The 17334-nt window shown below is 47.4% G+C and overlaps 2 protein-coding genes and 1 pseudogene across 6 annotated transcripts in view; 2 read left to right on the top strand and 1 right to left on the bottom strand.

Moving 5' to 3' along the window:
* CLIP4 (CAP-Gly domain containing linker protein family member 4) overlaps positions 1 to 5992 on the bottom strand; it is a 303168-nt gene extending 297176 nt beyond the window's left edge. For 3 of the 5 annotated variants that reach the window (XM_086926148.1, XM_086926150.1, XM_086926152.1), the window contains exon 1: positions 5876 to 5974. The gene's annotated coding sequence lies outside the window, so the exon portion shown is untranslated. Of the gene's footprint in view, positions 1 to 5875 lie in introns of all 5 variants that reach the window. The other 2 variants (XM_086926149.1, XM_086926151.1) reach the window with 2 other exon arrangements.
* On the top strand, positions 322 to 8374 carry LOC147706893 (uncharacterized). Its single transcript, XM_086925595.1, has 2 exons — positions 322 to 1561; positions 8349 to 8374. Exons 1-2 carry the CDS (start codon positions 322 to 324, stop codon positions 8372 to 8374), a joined length of 1266 nt encoding a protein of 421 aa, XP_086781721.1.
* Positions 8375 to 14297: 5923 nt separating this feature from the next.
* On the top strand, positions 14298 to 16780 carry LOC147706892 (BLOC-3 complex member HPS4 pseudogene; annotated as a pseudogene).
* The last annotated feature ends 554 nt before the right edge of the window (positions 16781 to 17334 follow it).

Below are 17334 nucleotides of genomic sequence, written 5' to 3'. Positions count from 1 at the left end.
GGCAGTCGAGTTCGGCCCCCACACGCGGCGCGCATGCGCGAGGAGCCGACTTTCATTTTCAGTGATACCGGCTCCTCGCACATCGTGCGTCTTTCAAGGCTGCATAAATCCTGGTCTCACAGAACGCCTACCGGAGCGTGTCCGGATTAGAGCCTTGCTCTAGGGGAGCTTTGTGTACACAAAGGGGTCTCCTTCCACCTCAATCTCAGCCTCAGAGTGGTGATTCTTTCGGACTACAGTGTGTGTGTGTGTGTGTATTTGAGGCACCCCTGGGCTGCTCCCCCCTGTTGAAGTTCCTCCACACCTCCCTGCTTTAAAGCTATGGCGTACTACGCCGAGGAGGATTCCCAATGGGCAGAATATAATGAATACGATGAGTATGAGCCACAGGAAGAGCAATTGGAGGAAAATTTGGTTGAGGCTCTGGATACCCATGTCCAAGGGTCGGTGAATAAGGCATTGATCAAGGCTCTCAAGCCTTTTACTCACACCCTTCAGAAATATGGCAAGAGGAAGTTTAAGTCAGCCCGGCAGAGTGATACCTCTCCTCAAGCCTCGGCCCAGGTGTTAGCACAGATGGCCAGGAATGTGATGAAGGATCATGGCTCAATGGTTATGGATACGTCTGGGGATTCGTCCCCGTCCCCACCGGTCACTTCTGATTCTGAGGTGGACTCGGTGATGTCCAGGAAGAGATCGAAGAAGGTGAAACACACCGCCTATAAGGCTGATGATAGTCAGGCGCCGAAGAATCTTCTGTTTGATCCAAACAACATTGTACACCCTAGGTCCACGGAATGGGTGCCGTGCCCGGAGGTGGCACACTATGTGGGTAGTAACCTGCGACAGGGTTTCGACAATAGTGTCAGGGCCACGCTCAGATCTGAATGTCCCAGGCCATCCTTGACAGGGAAGGTGGCAGATACACCGGACTTGGACCCCACAATGGCGGCCTTTATGAGAAAGTTTGCGAAAGATCCGAAAAAGGGATTAGATAGGGCCTGGCGAGGGTGTCAGGACAAAATGTTGGACGTAGCTGGACCCCTCACAAAGATTCTGGACGCAGCTGTCAAGGCAAAGGATAGGAAGGTGCCCCTGGATGTGTCAGAGATCCTTGAATGGGCACAACGTGCCATGTGCTTTTTAGGGAACGCAAATGTGGCCCTGTCTACGGAGCGGAGACGCTCCTTTCTTATGAGAATCGACTCCCAGCTGGCGGAAATGGCCCCTACCGAACCTGGTTCCCTCGCCAATGGTATGCTTTTTGGAGACAAATTTGTTAGAGAAATGGGCAAGTACGTTGCCACCTTCTCCGCGCTGGACCGGGCGCAATCAAATATAAAGAAGGTTTTCCACACTGGTGTTTTTGATAGGGCCGGACGCCCACGAGGTCGAGGGTCCGGCCGAGGTTATGCACAGACCTCACGTGGAGCAGATCAGAGAGGCAGAGGCAACAGACGCTCCAACTTCTACCCCTCCCGCGATAGAGGAGGCAGGGGCAAAGGACAGAGAGGATCCTATCGTGGCCAGCAGAATGGTTCTGGAGACAACTCCTACTCAGGTACGACTTTTGTGTCCGTCAGAACATATGGTGGGAGGCAGACTGTCTCTTTTTCTCCACAGGTGGCGCACACTCACGAGCGACCCTTGGGTGTTGCAGACAGTACAGGGATTTCACATAGAGTTCTATGCCTCCCCGAGCCAACGGCGGAGACCGAATGCCCTACATTTTTCCCAGACAGAGCAGAGTTTCATCAACGCAGAGATATGCTCCTTACTCCAGAAGGGCGCGATTGTGGAAGCCGTTCCACACGACCTGGGCTTCGTGAGCACTGTCTTCGTGGTCCCCAAAAAGGACCAGGGGTATCGGCTAGTGTTGAACCTCAGGGAATTCAACGGCTGGGTGGTGTATCGACACTTCAAAATGGAAGGTATACACCTGCTACGCGACATCCTCCTAGAGCAAGATTGGATGGTACGCCTGGACTTAAAAGACGCCTACCTGGCGGTGTCCATTATCCCCCCTCACCGGCGTTTTCTACAGTTTCAGTGGCGCGACCAGTGGTTCGAGTTTTCGGCCATGCCCTTTGGGCTGTCGTCCGCCCCATGGTGTTTCACCAAGTTGATGAGACCCGTGGTACAGAACTTGAGGGAACGGGGCGTTCGCCTCATCATTTACCTCGACGACATACTGATTTTAGGTCGGTCACCGGAGATGGTGTCACTCCATCTGTCCTGGACGATTCAACTTCTTCAGGACTTGGGTTTCCTTCTGAATTTGCAGAAGTCCATCTTGCAACCTTCTCAGGTGATGGAATTCCTGGGTTTCCAGGTCGACTCTGTGAAAGCTCAACTACTCTTGCCCCTCAAGAAGAGAGTGGCTATCAGGAAGGAGTTGAGGAGAGCGCTTGCCTCTCCGACAATCTCCTTGAGGATTTTGGCGCGTCTGGTCGGACTTCTAGCGTCATCTATCCAGGCGATATTTCCGGGCCCTTTACATTACAGGGCCTTGCAGCGTTTGAAGGCATTGCACTTGCGCAAAGGTCTGACTTACGCTCAACACGTTTCACTTTCGCCAGAGGCTCGTACGGAGATGAACTGGTGGTTAGAGCATATGGATGCGTGGAATGGCAGAGCCATTTTCGCGGCCACCCCGGAAGTGGTGATAGAGTCGGATGCCAGCCGCTGGGGCTGGGGAGCCCGTTGCGGCTCGGTGGAGACGGGGGGTCGATGGTCCAGCGACGAGCTGAGTCTCCACATCAATTGCCTGGAACTTCTGGCGGGTTCCTTTGCGATTCGCACCCTGTCCCCTCAGAAAGTGTCATGCTGCATTCTCCTACGCATGGACAATGTGTCCGCGGTGCGATACATCAATCGCCTGGGAGGGACCAGGTCTCGCCTCCTGGCGGAGATAGCGAAGGATTTCTGGCACTATTGCCTGGCCCATCAAATTTCGGTGACGGCGGAATATATTCCGGGGTCTGCCAACGTGACGGCGGATTGGAACTCTCGATACTTGAGAGATGCGAGCGATTGGAGACTGCACCCTCGGATCTTCGGGGCATTGAACCACAAATGGGGTCCGTGTGTGATAGACCTTTTTGCCTCTCGGCTCAACAGGCAACTTCCCCAGTTTTACAGCTGGCGCCCGGATCCCTTGGCGATCAGCTCGGACGCCTTCCTTCAATCGTGGACGACGGGCATTCTGTATGCGTTTCCTCCTTTTATCATGATCCCGAGAGTTCTGGCTCAGGTTCGGAGGCAGAAAGCGGAATTGGTCTTGGTCTCACCGTGCTGGAAAGCACAAGCGTGGTTCCTGGTGGCAATGAGTCTCACCTGTGCAGCGCCAGTGCAAATTTCGACGTTCCCGGATCTTCTCGCGGACCCGGTGGGTCTTCCCCACCCGCTGGTCCTTCAGAATCAGTTGTCCCTCATGGCGTGGAGACTTTCCGGCGACGTTGGCAAATGCCGGGAGTTTCAGAGGACACTCTCTTTTTCCTATCTCAGGCATGGGCACCTTCCACCCACAAGCGATATGAGTCAGCTTGGAGACGATGGGTTGGTTGGTGTAACGAACGGCAGGGGGATCCGATGGGATCCGATATTACTGTCATAGCGAATTTCTTATCGGAACTGGCGCGGTCTGGTCTGGCTTATCGAACAGTGAATAACTTCCGATCGGCGATCTCCGCGGGGCACCCGCATGTTGACGGGAAGCCCGTTGGGGAACACCCTTTGGTGTGCAGAGTAGTCAGGGGAGTCCGCTTAGTGAAGCCCCCTCAACCCAGGTATACTGAACTCTGGGACGTGTCAGTGGTCCTACGTTTTTTGGCGGCCTGGCCGGCTAATGAGGGTCTGTCTCGCAAACAGCTCTCAGCTAAACTTACACTTCTCCTCTGCCTGGTCTCATGCAGGCGAGTGTCGGATATTCGGGCCTTGGATTTATCAGGTAGAGTATTCACTCCCACGGGAGTTTCTTTTACGATCTCTAGGCGTACAAAAACGCATACAAAATGTATTGCATATCCTGCATTTCCTCATCACAGTAAATTATGTGTGGTCAAATGTTTGAAGGTATATGAGGATTGTACTAGGGAATTTAGAACTGGTTTTGGTCAACTGTTGATTTCATTACAGAATCCTTTCCGCCCAGTCACCAGTGCAACTCTGGCCAGGTGGGTTACCTGGTTGTTGGGCCTGGCGGGTATTGATACCTCTAAATTTGGGGCTCACTCTGTGAGAGGGGCTATGGCCTCGAAATCCTTTGGTGCCGGCTCTCGGCTTCAAGATATCATGACTGCGGCAGATTGGTCTTCTGATTCCACCTTTAAAGTGTTTTATCATAAACCTATTGTGGATGTGGCCTCGGTGGTGGTGGATAAACTTTAAACTAGCATAATCTGAGCCTCCGTGGACTGACATAGAATGAAAAATTGTCTAGCAGACGCGACAAAGAATTTTCAATTCTATTAAGGACACGGAGGCGAGGATTATCCCACCCGGGCTTGCAGGATTGTATTTCATGCAATGTTGTATGGTTGATGAATTCTTGTACCCACCCGAATGATTGTTATTGGCTTGTTGTATTTCCAAGTTTGGGAATGGCCATTACGACTTATGTTCTTGTTTCAGGAGATCAGCACAAGCAGACATGAGGTGAACAGTCTATGCTCTGGAAATCTGTGACGTGGTGCAGGAGGTGCCTTCCTCGACGATGGATGCGATGGTTGCCACGTTGGCCTCCGGTCTTGTTGGACTGATGATGTGTCGCAAAGAAAGAGGAGGTCGTATTGATAAACATGGACAGTTATACAGTGGACTTGATAGTGATTGGTGCATACTGTTGGAGGGGGTTGTCCTTCCGGGGTCATGCCAGTTTAAAGTTTTTATTGGCTGCTGTTTATGTCAGTAAAGTGAAGAGAAGCATAATCCTCGCCTCCGTGTCCTTAATAGAATTGAAAATTCTTTGTCGCGTCTGCTAGACAATTTTTCAGTGATCGGGACACTCTGAAAACCACTACCCTGGTCGCAGTCTCACAATTTCAGAATTGAAACATTTTCAATATATTATAACAAATGAATTGTTGTTACTCATTTATCTTAAAACGATAACACCTATTGACAGAGCCAATAACCCTGGCTGTTTTTGGTGTATGTAAGTTGTTGTGTTATATCATTGCAATAACCCAAATACCGGTCGGGAGGCACACAACGGGAATCAATCACAGAAATTGAGTTTACATAGTTAACACTGAGGGTAGATAACACACATCTAGACATCGTGACACACTGCAAGGAAAAGGAGTGAGGTTTCTCCAGCCACATCACAGGTGTCTCTGCAAACTATAGTATTTTCCTAAGTACATCACAAAACGTCAATTGTTGCAATGTCTTTATTACCTTTTAAAAACGTGTTTAAAAGCAAACACAAAGTCCCTCCCTTGCACAGGTGAGATGACACCCTGGACATTATTATGCACACATGGTCTGACAGTCATTTCTAGCTCTGCACACAAGCGATAGGACACAGCCTGCCCCCTTCTATGCACAACGTGCAGACACCCGCGTAGCCCATTTCACCTTTCTGCACGCAACGGAGTAAGTCACACTGCCCTGCTCTAACCACAGGTGAGCTCACCAGTATCCGGTAATAAGATAAAGTGGTGGATCTCACACCAAATGATCCGCCCCATGCACGAGAGGAAAGAAACTAGCATCAAGCAGCCAGCCATCCATGAACAGGTGAGCTGTCACTCACTGCCTGTGTACTCCTGCAAGAGTGACAACCCGAGGGACTGCCATACACTAGCATGCTATGTGCATGGATTCACCACGACGCGTCGTTGCAACTTGAACGTTCTGGATAATCACCTACCTCCACTGCTTCAGGTCTACATGGCCGGGGAAGCTTTGCTTGCTGGTGAAAACAAGCAGTGGGTTACTTCACTCATGCGCGTGCGCAGCTGTCAGTGTCAGGGCTCGACAGCAGCCTGGCCAGCCAATCAGGAGCCAGCAGCCCACAGGCAAAGCAAACCCAGAGGCCGCCAATGGGCGAAGATGTTCAGGCTACTAGGCCACGCCTCCCTCCTCCGTAGCTCGTCGTCTACCTACGTCACAGAGGCAATGGCAGGAGGAGGTCCGAGCATAGTCGCCGCTGCGGCGTGCGCGTCCCGTGACAAGGGAGAGTAGAGACCGCCCCTCCAATCCAGCTGACAGAAAGAACAAGGCGAAGCTCCGCCCCGCGCACGAGGTAGGCAGGACCTTGCTCAATCTGGGCAGGGCTACATTTTGGTTGTCCAATTAGGCGAAGCGTTAGGCGTGATCTGCAGGAGGCCCTGTCCAGTCGCAACAGGAGGCGGGGTCGTTCGAAGGAGCTGGTCTGCATAAATTCGAGACCATTGCTACCCTTCCCGGCAAATTAATAGTCGTTTATGAAAATTAATGTCATTTATAAAGCGCATGGTTTCTTCACATGAAGTGTCCCAGCGCTAGGAAGCTAAGTACAGTAAATAAGTGCGCACAACAGGAGGAGCCTAAATGGAACCAAAAAGCAAGGTTTTTCGTTTTTTTGGGAATGTCAATTCAGAGGGAACCAGCTTAAGGTCTACTGGTAGTGAATTCCAAATTTTGGGAGCCAAGTGACAGAAGGCACAGACACCAACTCAAGCTTCTCTCATCCTGGGAGTGGAGGCCAGTTTAGACGTAGCCGATCAAAAAGTTCTGTTTGGAGCATAGAGAGTAACCATATCCAGCGGATAGTCAGGGCCTTGGCAGGGAAGTGCTTTGTAACAATAACAGCCTTAAAGATAATTATCTGTTTCACTGCCTGCCAGTGCAGTTTGTTTACTACGGTACTGATTGTGGATCGCCCCAGGAGCCCGCGCAGTGTCGAGACTGCTGCATTCTGCACAAGTTGAAGCCTATTATGTCACAATTGGGAGATATCCAAGTACAGAATATTACAGTAATCCAATCTGGATATAGCCAGTGCCTGGACTACTGTTTTGTAGGCAGACTTGGGGAGAAGGTGAAGGATTTTTTTGGGGGGATCCCAAAACACTTTCCTGCAAAGAAATTGATCTGTGCGTTGAACAAGAGCTTATCATCAAACTAGATGCCCAGTGTCTCAAGATTGGGCTTGGGGAATGGTCAGAGACCAAGGTTATCTGTTATAAAATGACTATGTGACTGGCGAGGGGACTCAGATGTCTTTTGTCCACAGGGCAATCGCATGCTTAACGAATTGCGTCACGTAACATGGATTTAGTCTTTCCAACGATGCAACCAGACTCTTCAGTTGTTTACATCTAAACTTACTATTCAAGGGACATAAACTGTGAATATGTCAGGGTTACTGTTTCGGTTAGGCGAGCTTTTGAGGGGATGGTGATTATGTCTTAATGTGGGTATTGAATCATTTTGTTCATAAGTAGAGGTAGAGTTTCAGTAAACTGGTATTTATTGCAGCACACTGTGCTGTAGGTTCTTTTATATTCCTAGATTTAGTGTACAGTTGTGACGCAGGCACAAAGTGGAGGAATTGCCTGTAACACTGAGGATGTTATGACGAAGTTAGAATTGAGATGGTAAAGCAAGGGTCTGCAAGTGCTAAAATAAGTAGAGAATCTTAATACGTTACATACTGGCAAAATTATTATGTGGCAGGGTTGACTAAACTATATGGCAAGAAAAGGCAAACTATGCCCTCTAATGCTGCATATTTTGTGACGGTATTACTTCATAATTTAGTCATTTTTTCAAGTGTTAAAACTTTCTGGACAAAGGATTCACCTCATTATTACCAGTTCAATATCCTCTTCTCCCTCTTCCCCTCCTTCTTGTCAGTATTGAACAGGGTTTTCCAAAGTCGGTCCTGGAGGGCAGATCCATGCCAGATTTTTAAGATAACTACATTTATCTAAATGGGGATATGGAGGAACGGAGCCCGTAGTGGGTTATCTGCCTTTCCCTCGTCTGACTGCTTGAGGATTAGCCATGCCCATAGAGGCGGGCTTTAAAACTATGGCAGCTGTGCGGCATTGATGGATTTCTCCTCTGCCATAGAGACAAGCACTACTACACAAGGGGTTTGATACCCGTGCTCTACTGCGCATGTTTGCTTTCCATGTAGCGCTCTAGGGTCAGGCAGGTGCCTGGCTCCTGTGTTTATTCTGCACGGTTTTTCATTTCCATGTAGTGCATTAAGCATGGGGAGGTGCTTGGCTCCTTGTCTCGATTGGTGGCCATATTAGGTGGTCTGCCTCCGATATTTTAATGCTAATTTTAATTGCTTATTTTACAATATGCTTGTGTTGTATTGGACTTACTTGGCATCTCTTGTTTTACAGGGGAAAAGGAGGTGCAGAGCCCATAGTGGGTTGTCTGCCTCCCCTCATCTTACTGCTTGGCGATTAGCGACACCCTTAGAGGCAGGCTATACAGCTATGGCAGCTGCGCGGCCGTCCAGCAGACGCTCTGCTGGAGTGCCAAAGGCAAGCCTGTCTGCGCCCGGCCGGTGCCACGCAAGATTTAATAGGCTATTTATTCACTGAATTACTGACTCTGAGATCGGAAATAGTGGAACAGTGTCTCCATGGGATTGAGCTAGGTTCTGATAGAAAGGGTTGGGGTAAGTGGGATTTTTTTTTCTTTTAACACCATTATACTTTCAGGGAAAGAGATTGAAAATCAGCGGTTATGAGGGGGAGATCGAGATGTCTGCTTTTTAACTGAAGGTCTCTGGGTAAACATACATTCAAGATTGCTGACTGGTTGAGTTCACAATAGCCAGCTGCCATGTTCCTGGTAGAAAACTGGTTTCATGAACAATCAGCACCAGACGTTCTGGATGCGGCGCCTGAGGTTTATGCTATGTCAAGATTAGCTAAAGCAAAACAGAGAGGAGGGGGTTGGCAATCATTTTTTAAAAAGAATTGTTAGTCAAATTAATTGTCGTGACCATTCTGGGATGCGAAGCAGCCCTATTTTCTCTTTCATTTACTCAGTCTTACAGCATAACAGGGCTAATAATATACTGACCTCCAGGGCCGGCCACAGCTTCTCTAAATGCTTTGGGAGATTTTCTTCCACCCAATCTCCTGTGCTATTCTAAATTTGTAGTTTTAGGGGAACTTAACTTACATTTGGATGACACACAATGTCCTTCAGCATCATAACTTCTGAAAGATCTCGAAGTGATGGAGTTGTTTCAGAATGTCATTGGTCCCACGCACTCTGGAGGGCATACTCTTGACCCTATTTTTGCGAATGGCAATTTTATAGAAATCATTTCTATAACACCGGTGGCGTGGTCTGATCCCTCTGTCATCTCCTTTTGAGTCAAAGACTGTCTAGTCTCCTCGGGGTTCTACTGCACAGCCAATGTGGATAAAAGAACCTGCAACTGATCGCTAGTTACCCCAGCGGCTCTAACGGCTAAATTAGCTGAAAGTTCCCCGGTTTTAGATATTTGCCCATATAATGCCAACAGACATATATCCACCTGGATAACTGAGGCGTTGAATACGTTGGTGCCTCTGAAGACAATTAATACTTTAAGACTCACTCTGATGGCCAAATGGTTTAGCAAAGAACTTTTAGATCGAAAAAAAGAGTGCAAAAGATTGGAACGTCTTAGAGGAAAGGATATAAGAAGGAGGATAAAGTTACCTATCTAAAATTATTGAGTAGCTATCATTAACGGATCAAAAAATGCGCACTCAGTTGTATACTCAGAAAATTGAAGCCTCAAAAGGCTCTGTTAAAGAGATATTTCAGATTGTTAAGAATCTGTCCTCTCTGGAACGGATTACTACTCCTATACCTGCTTCTGTAGATCAGTATAATTTTGTGGATAAGTGTTTTGTTAGAAAGATTGAGACAATCTATGCCTCCTTTCCTTTAAAGAGCAGAGATTTCACTTTTGATCCCCTGAGAATCACACTCCCATCAGTAAATCTGTTTAATTTTAATACACTAACACTAAGAGAGACACTCGATATTCTAGCCAAGGACAAAGCTGGCTCACCTAATGATCCTATGCCCCCAGAATGATGTTTTGGGGCAGTAATGCTATAGCTCCAGTTGTTTGTGGCTACTTAACTGTTCATTTTCTATGCGTACACTACGATAGTGGAAAGATGCATTATTAGTTCTGCTACTAAAAAAACCCTCTTTGTACCCCGCCCGCCAAGAAAACCTGAGACCGGTCTCCTTAATTCCGCTATTTGCAAAAATGGCTGAGAGGTTTCTTAATAACCAACTGACTAGATACATGGAAGGGAACAATCTTACATGATACACAGTCAGGTTTCAGATGTCAGTACAGTACCGAATCAGCTCTGCTGCTAGCTTTGGAATCACTGAGAATGTCTGCAGATGAGGGCAAGACAGCAGCCTTGATCTTTAAGCGCTGCATTCAACACAGTAACACATGGTCTCCTCTTGAAACGACTATGGAAACCTGGGATGAGGGAAATGACGCTTGACTTGATGACCAATTTTCTAGCGGATAGGTCGTTCCCCTTGCGACAGGGTGTCCCCAAAGGGTCTGCTTTGAGTCCCACTCGGTTCAATGTGTACATGCGTCCATTGACAGAGGTTGTGGAGAGTTACGGGGGTAGAGATGGTATTGTATGCAGACGATACACAGCTAATTGTCACACTGAGGGAGGGTGCAGCAGAATTGGCTCAGAAATTTTGGAAATGTTTGGCGGACCTTGCTAATTGGATGACGTTGAGCTCTCCGCAACTGAACGCTGGAAAAACAGACATTCTAGTGGTAGGGAAACAAATGTCTTTGTGATCCGCGGTATGGTGACCCTCAGAACTGGGCCAGCCTCCTACTCCCAAACCTAAAGTGAAGATTTTAGGATTCTGGTTCGATACTGCCCTAAACCTTGATCATTAAATTTCCACACTGGTGAGTAGAAGCCAAGAAAACAGTTAAAACAGTTCTCCAGGTGTGTGTAATATCGCTCATCGGTTACTGTAATGTGCTGTATCTTGGAGCCTTGGAGCAGAGGATACAGAATTCTGCTGCCCGAATGTTGCTAAAAATTCCAAGGGGAGCGTCACTGGGCGATGCCCTGGCGAAGTTACACTGGATTTTAGTTCTAAGACAGAGTGGCTTTTATAGAGCCAGAACCCCTGCATTTGCATCGCGAGGATACAGGACATGCTGTCTGCAATAGGAGGACTACTGCTCCAGCTCCTGCTGGTGCAACCCGGGCCCCCACTTAGTTGGCTATTAATTATGCTTTCTTTACTTATTACAAAGACCTGTATAAGCTCCCAGCTTCTTCCTCAGAGTCAACACTCAACACCTTCCTTGGCCTTGCATGACTAGGTTCGACTGCGACGGCCAGGCAGGATTTTTACCCCCTTTGTCTTTACAGGAGCTCAGAGCTGTACTGCATGATTTGCTTTGGGTGAAGGCTTATGGATTCAAAGCGCTTCTGTCTGTATTTTATACTCTCTTAGTCCCCCCGTTGTCTCACTAGATGCTTCAGCTCTAATCCGTCTCCCTTGAGTAGGGCCATCTCACAGGCTCCTTAATATAATCATTTCCACAATGCTTAAACCTCATAAAGACTTGATGGACATGTACATTTATTGTCTCTTATCGCTACTTAATAGAGATTTTAAGATTCTTTCTAACTTACTAGCTAATCAATTGCTTCCAAATATAACTAATCTGGTTTTATTCTGGGCTGTAATACCTAGCACAACTGTAGGAGGCTATGGGATGTTATGGGCAGCTCGGCGGATGTCTTTCTGAGGGCAGCATGTGTTGCCCTTGGATTTAGAGAAGGTCTTCGAGCCTCTCCACTGCGATTATATGCTGAGGGTGTTAAGCAGGATGAGCTTTGGCCATACCTGGCTGGTGTTATTAGATTAGTCTGTTGTATGCAGCTCCAACAGTTAGGGTCAGAAGGGGGCAATGTGTCTCGGGCTCTTTCAAAGTAGGTAGGGGAACTCATCAGAGATGCTCTCTCTCACGATTACTCTTCGCTATTGTGATGTAACCTTTAGCGATCAAACTTTGGCAATAGGGAGTACAATCGGGCATAACGACTCCAACAACTCTCCATGCAGCATCCTTATATGCTGCCAGTATCCTTCTATATATTAGGGACCTTCAATTGGACATGAGCCCATAGCTCAACTCCTGACTGACATCAGGGTTATTTCTGGACTGAAGTACAACTGATCAAATTCCTATATCTTTCTCCTTTGCACTAGCTATGCACAATTCTGCCTCCATTCCAGTTGGACTCTCGGCTCCAACTAAAAATCATCATGTTTACGTACATCGGGATTAATGTGTATCATTCGCCAGTAACCTCCAGGATGGTAACCTGGGGGGGGGCGGGGGGTGCAGTCCAGTCGCTAATGGCACAATTCTCCTTTTGGTCAACACTGCCCTCATCGGTCATGGGTCAGATAGTATTTGTTAATATGATAGTGCTCCAACGGTTTCTCAATTTTTTAATCAATCTCCCTTTGTCACTTTGTCTGTCCTTCTTCAGAAAATTGGACGCAACGGTGGGTGATTTTCTTATGAACAAGGGCCACTGGAGGTTTGCACTGTCTACTCTTAACCCCTTGCATGCGTCGGATGCGCGGGAGCTGTCAGGTGCAAAAGTGCTCACTTCCGGCGACATGTCACAGGGAATGCCTCTGGTGCGGGCACCAGAGGGATTTCCTTTCACCTGAGGCTTTTTAGTTGGTTTCACTGAATTGACGATCAGTGCGCTTGTCGTGCACACGTCATTTCAGTGAAACCAAAACTGAAATGAGCCAATCAGCTCATTTCAATTTCACTTTCTACGTGCTCGGGGGGCTATCTCACCGAGCATGTAGAAAGACAGGAGAGGTATCATTAGAAAGGGGAGAATATCCCTTTTCCAATGGTACCCCTCCCTAGTGGATCCCTGCTTAGGGCTTGCCTCAGGAGGGTGATCCTCAAGCAGGGATCCACCACTAGACACCAGGGAGGGGGAGCAGTCCCTTGGGCAAGGGCCTTTGCTACACCCAAAAGAACTCAGGCAAATTCAGTCTTTTTGCCCCCCGCTGGGAGGAAGATGGGGGACATAAAAGAGGGGTGGGGGCATGCCCACAAATTACACGACCATGCCCCTAACCCACATATATTTGAGAGCAGTTTTTCTGCCCGTCCGGGGAGGGGGGGCAGAAAGCCCACTAGTTACCAGGGATTTCTTTTTTATAAAATTGGGGTGGGGGCTGCCCACAAAGGGGAAGACCATGCCCCCACACAAATATATTTGGGAACAGTCTTTCTGGCCCCCCTTGTCTGCAAACCCGGGGGAAAGCCCACTAGCCTCCAGGGACTTTGATTTTTTCTGTATATGTAGGAGTGGGGGGGGTGCAATGCCCCCACCACCCCAAAAAAAATTGCCAAAGTCTTCCTGCCTCCGGGAGGCAGATGGGGTAGGAAGCCCACGAGGCACCAGGGATTATGTTTTTTTATATATGTAGGGGTCGGGACTGCCTAGAAAGGGCATGCCAATGCCCCCAACCCCCAGACAAAATAGCCACAGTGTCTCTGCCTCCCTCAGGAGGCAGATAGGGGAAATAGTCACTGATCTGCTCATCGGGGGCAGAAAGCCCACTAGGCACCAGAGATTATGTTTTTTTTATACGTAGGGGTGGGGGCTGCCAAAAATCAGCATGCTAGTGCCCCCACCCCTAAAAAAGTCTTTCTGTCCCCCCGGAAGGCAGCTCGGGTCAATAGCCCCTTATCTGCCCCCACCCTGGCCACCATTATCTGCCCCTTCCCCTGGCCACCATTATCTGCCTCCCCCTGGCCACCAGGCACCAGGGATATGTTTATGGGCATGTCAAGGAGAGGCCCCATAGACAAGGGACGCAAACCTTTTTTTAGGTACACATTTGTATTTTTAGTCCCATCTGCCCTCCAGCGGGGCAGTAAACCACTAGAAACCAGGGAGAGTTTGTGTGTATGAACTGGAATTTGGCTGATGGTCTGCGTGTACATACCTTTGGCTGGCATTTTAGATTACCATGCGAGTGGACCTGCACTTGGCTAATGGCGTGTGTGGAGTCGTGCTTGATGACGGTGTGTGTAGATTGGCGCTTGCCTGGCTTTGTATGTTGTTAGAAATGGGGGTCTCTAGTTGGCAGAGGTAGGTACCTTTGTCCAAATAGGGACCCTTGCTTCTAGTTGAGGTAGGGGGATACACTCCTAAAATTATCCCTACTCACCCCCTTAGTAGCTTGTCACGAGCAGACACAATCTCTGTGTGTGATGGTTTGGTATGCGCAAATTAAAAAACCCTTCCATGGATAAATGAAAAGAAGGTGTTGTATAATTCTCTGTAAAAGAGAAGGCTGAAGAAATGGCCAGCCCTATTCCATCCGAACCAACTTTACCTTCTTGGTTGAATGATTTTTTCCTTCATGATCGCTCTAAGGTGAAATGCAAAGGGGATCCTACACGGACTGGCATCAATTACGTCTATCCAGATCAGACTCCCATTGATGAGCAGGATTTGTTATGTGGACAGATCGCAGGGGTTGCATGTTGCATTGCTGAAATATCAAGTTCTCCTCCTGATCTTTTGAGGTTGAGAAGATTAAAATTTGCAATAAAGCGGGACGGAGATTACCTTTGGAAACTGGGGTGTACAGTAGACATTTCAGATGAGAGCTGCAAGCAGTTCCTGAATCAATTGATTGGAATGTTCTCTTTCTATAATGGCCCAGTCTGGCATGCTTTCAAGGTAAAACCTGTTGATTTCTTCCATGAGGAGTGGAAACTGTACATAGAGCATATTCAGAAATACTCTAGTGACTTGCACAAGATATTTAATTCCCTTTACACTCTTGATAAATCAAAGGTGGACAACTTGCTTCTGTTGAAAGCAGCTCTCATTCTCCAAACCTGTCAGTGTTATTGTCATGCCTTAGCATGTTGCATCCATTATAAATGCAGGATTGTGAGCACCCTGCTGCCTCCTCTACTCACTGCAAAAGTCTTGTTTCAAAGAGATAAACATATGGAAAAGAAAGATGCTGAAGATGGAAATATTTGCAAAGACCAGGATCCCCATTTGCCTGATGGTGTCAAGATCATCCCAGTTTATATAACAAGAGAAGAAGCAACAGCGCTCCGTGAGTTTCCAGTAGAGTGGATGATGAGTTTGTCTCCCTGGACCAAAGAAAGAAAGCTGTCACACCTTTCTAGAACACTTTCCGACACTGATGAGCAACTATCAAGCCAGACTTCAGAAGCTGAAAAGGTTGAAAGAACCGGTCTTCCAGTTGATTCTGCAAGCGGAAAAGCACCCTCTTTACTGTCCACAGAACTGCCAGCTGCTGATCTTTCTGTACATACTGTTGCATGTGTTACCAATCTGGACTCCATGGTAATTGATGAAGAGTCAGAAAGATTGAGGTGCCCTGATGATAAAAAGAACGGTCACTCTGTGCAAGAAATGCCGCACACATTAGAATTTCCAAATGACTTTGACAACAGTGAGTTAGATTGTTCAGAACATTCTGAGGTTAGAAGCCAGCCAATATCTAGTGGCAGTTTTATGACCTGTGACTCGACAAGTGAGGTTGATCAAACTAGTTTAAGCCGAAATAGCAATTCTGATGAAGGTGACAGTTTTTTAACCAACAGTACATTAGTGATACAGCCAAATCAAGATTTCCCAAATGGAAATTATTTGCTTGACCAATATGGTGACATTTCAGAAATCTTTTCACAGGCAAAGCCCAGGCTACAAAGTAATAAAGGTGATGTAAATGAAGACGCAGAAATTACTCATGACTCCGATCATAGAAAGGAGCGGTTCTTCAGCTTTGCAAATGAAGCTGCATACTCCTCAGCAGCTGCTTCTTGCAGTGGATCCCAAAAAGTGACAAACAGTATGCAGTCAACATCTGGGTTGAATTCTTCACAGATATTTGGCAATGCTAATGTAGTTGAAATGAACTTGTACACTCACTCAGTTAATGGATTCGTTTTGTCATTACTGACTGAATATCAGTTTAGGTTTGATTATTCCATCCAAGATGTGTTTCACAGCATTTCGGCATCAGGGGCGGCCTTAGGCATGTGCAAGCTCTGCACCTGCACAGGGCCACCAAACCCCAGGGGCCACCACGCCAATATATATCCTTAATATAATAATCCTCTGAAGATGGATACATATTTGCGTGGCGACCCCTTGCAGTTATTTGGTGGCCTCCAACTCTGTTCCCCTTCCAAACACCCTGACCCCCCCCCCTCTTCACTGACCTCCACGCTCCACTCCGCCCGGACCCCCTCTTCCGGGGCCCCCTACCTACGCTCCCTGCCCAGGGCCGTCATGAGCCTACAGCCGCCTCTGTTGGCATCTCTTAATGGACTGGAGGTTCAACTCAAGGAGACTTCCCCCAAAGAGCACTCATCGGCAAACAAAGCAACCTACTGCTATACCCACTATGACTCTATTCAGCATGTGCTCACTGATAACCTACAGCAGGGCCCCAGTGATCCCGATCGCAATTTTCTAAGAGCTGCCAGTCTGATATATTCGGATTTCTACCATCATCACACAATTGAAGAAATCACCATAAGAAATGCATCTAGGGCGATCTATGGCTGCCAGGTCCTGTTCGTGAAACTTATTTCCAGCAGTTGGCATCTCTTCACAATTCTGGTGCTCCAAATCCCCACGAAAGTGCATTCACTTTATCGGGAAAAGCTAAACAGAAACTTCTGAAGCATGGGGTTAATTTGCTGTGATTTTTTTTTACTGTAAGACCTGTTTTTTGTTGAATGGTATGATTCCTTGGGTGATGTGATGTGTAAGGGAGAAGGAAGTGATGGCTATGAAGGCAAAAGTGAGATTAGATAGTATTTAGTTCAGAAAAACGTTTTTAATTGATTTGCTTTTATTTACAAACTTCCACATTTTGTGTGCCCACGCACAAAGCATCTTTATATCTTTATATATGAGATGATTGAATTACATTGAAAAGAGCACTGATTAAAGCCAGGTTATTATCTGTAAACAAAAGTATAAGAGTAGTTACCTGATAACAATTTCCTGTACTTGAGCTACTAGGGAGGTAACTAGCAAATGACATGTTCGCTGAATGCATTTTATTGATCCACATTAACAGTTACTATCCTAATTTCACATGCCTGCGAAAATCAGATTGGCATTGTAGCTTAGACTAAGAAGGAAAAACCATGGGCACGTACATCCTTTTTAGCACATCCGACGAGCAAAGTTGACAGAAATGAAATTCACTATTGCTGCCACCAACACCAAGTGCGTTCTTCAGCCGTTTTGC

This window comes from Lissotriton vulgaris, chromosome 6, assembly GCF_964263255.1.
Source record: "Lissotriton vulgaris chromosome 6, aLisVul1.2, whole genome shotgun sequence".
NCBI classification, from domain to species: domain Eukaryota; kingdom Metazoa; phylum Chordata; class Amphibia; order Caudata; family Salamandridae; genus Lissotriton; species Lissotriton vulgaris.
Note: the sequence above shows the minus strand (reverse complement) of the source record. Positions and strands in the feature narration are given on the sequence as shown.

Excerpts from the sequence above, each read along its gene's own strand:
- LOC147706893 (XM_086925595.1), top strand. The coding sequence starts at position 322 with ATGGCGTACTACGCCGAGGAGGATTCCCAATGGGCAGAATATAATGAA. Across the intron at positions 1,562-8,348 it reads TGGAGACAACTCCTACTCAG|GGGAAAAGGAGGTGCAGAGC; the intron begins GTACGACTTTTG and ends CTTGTTTTACAG.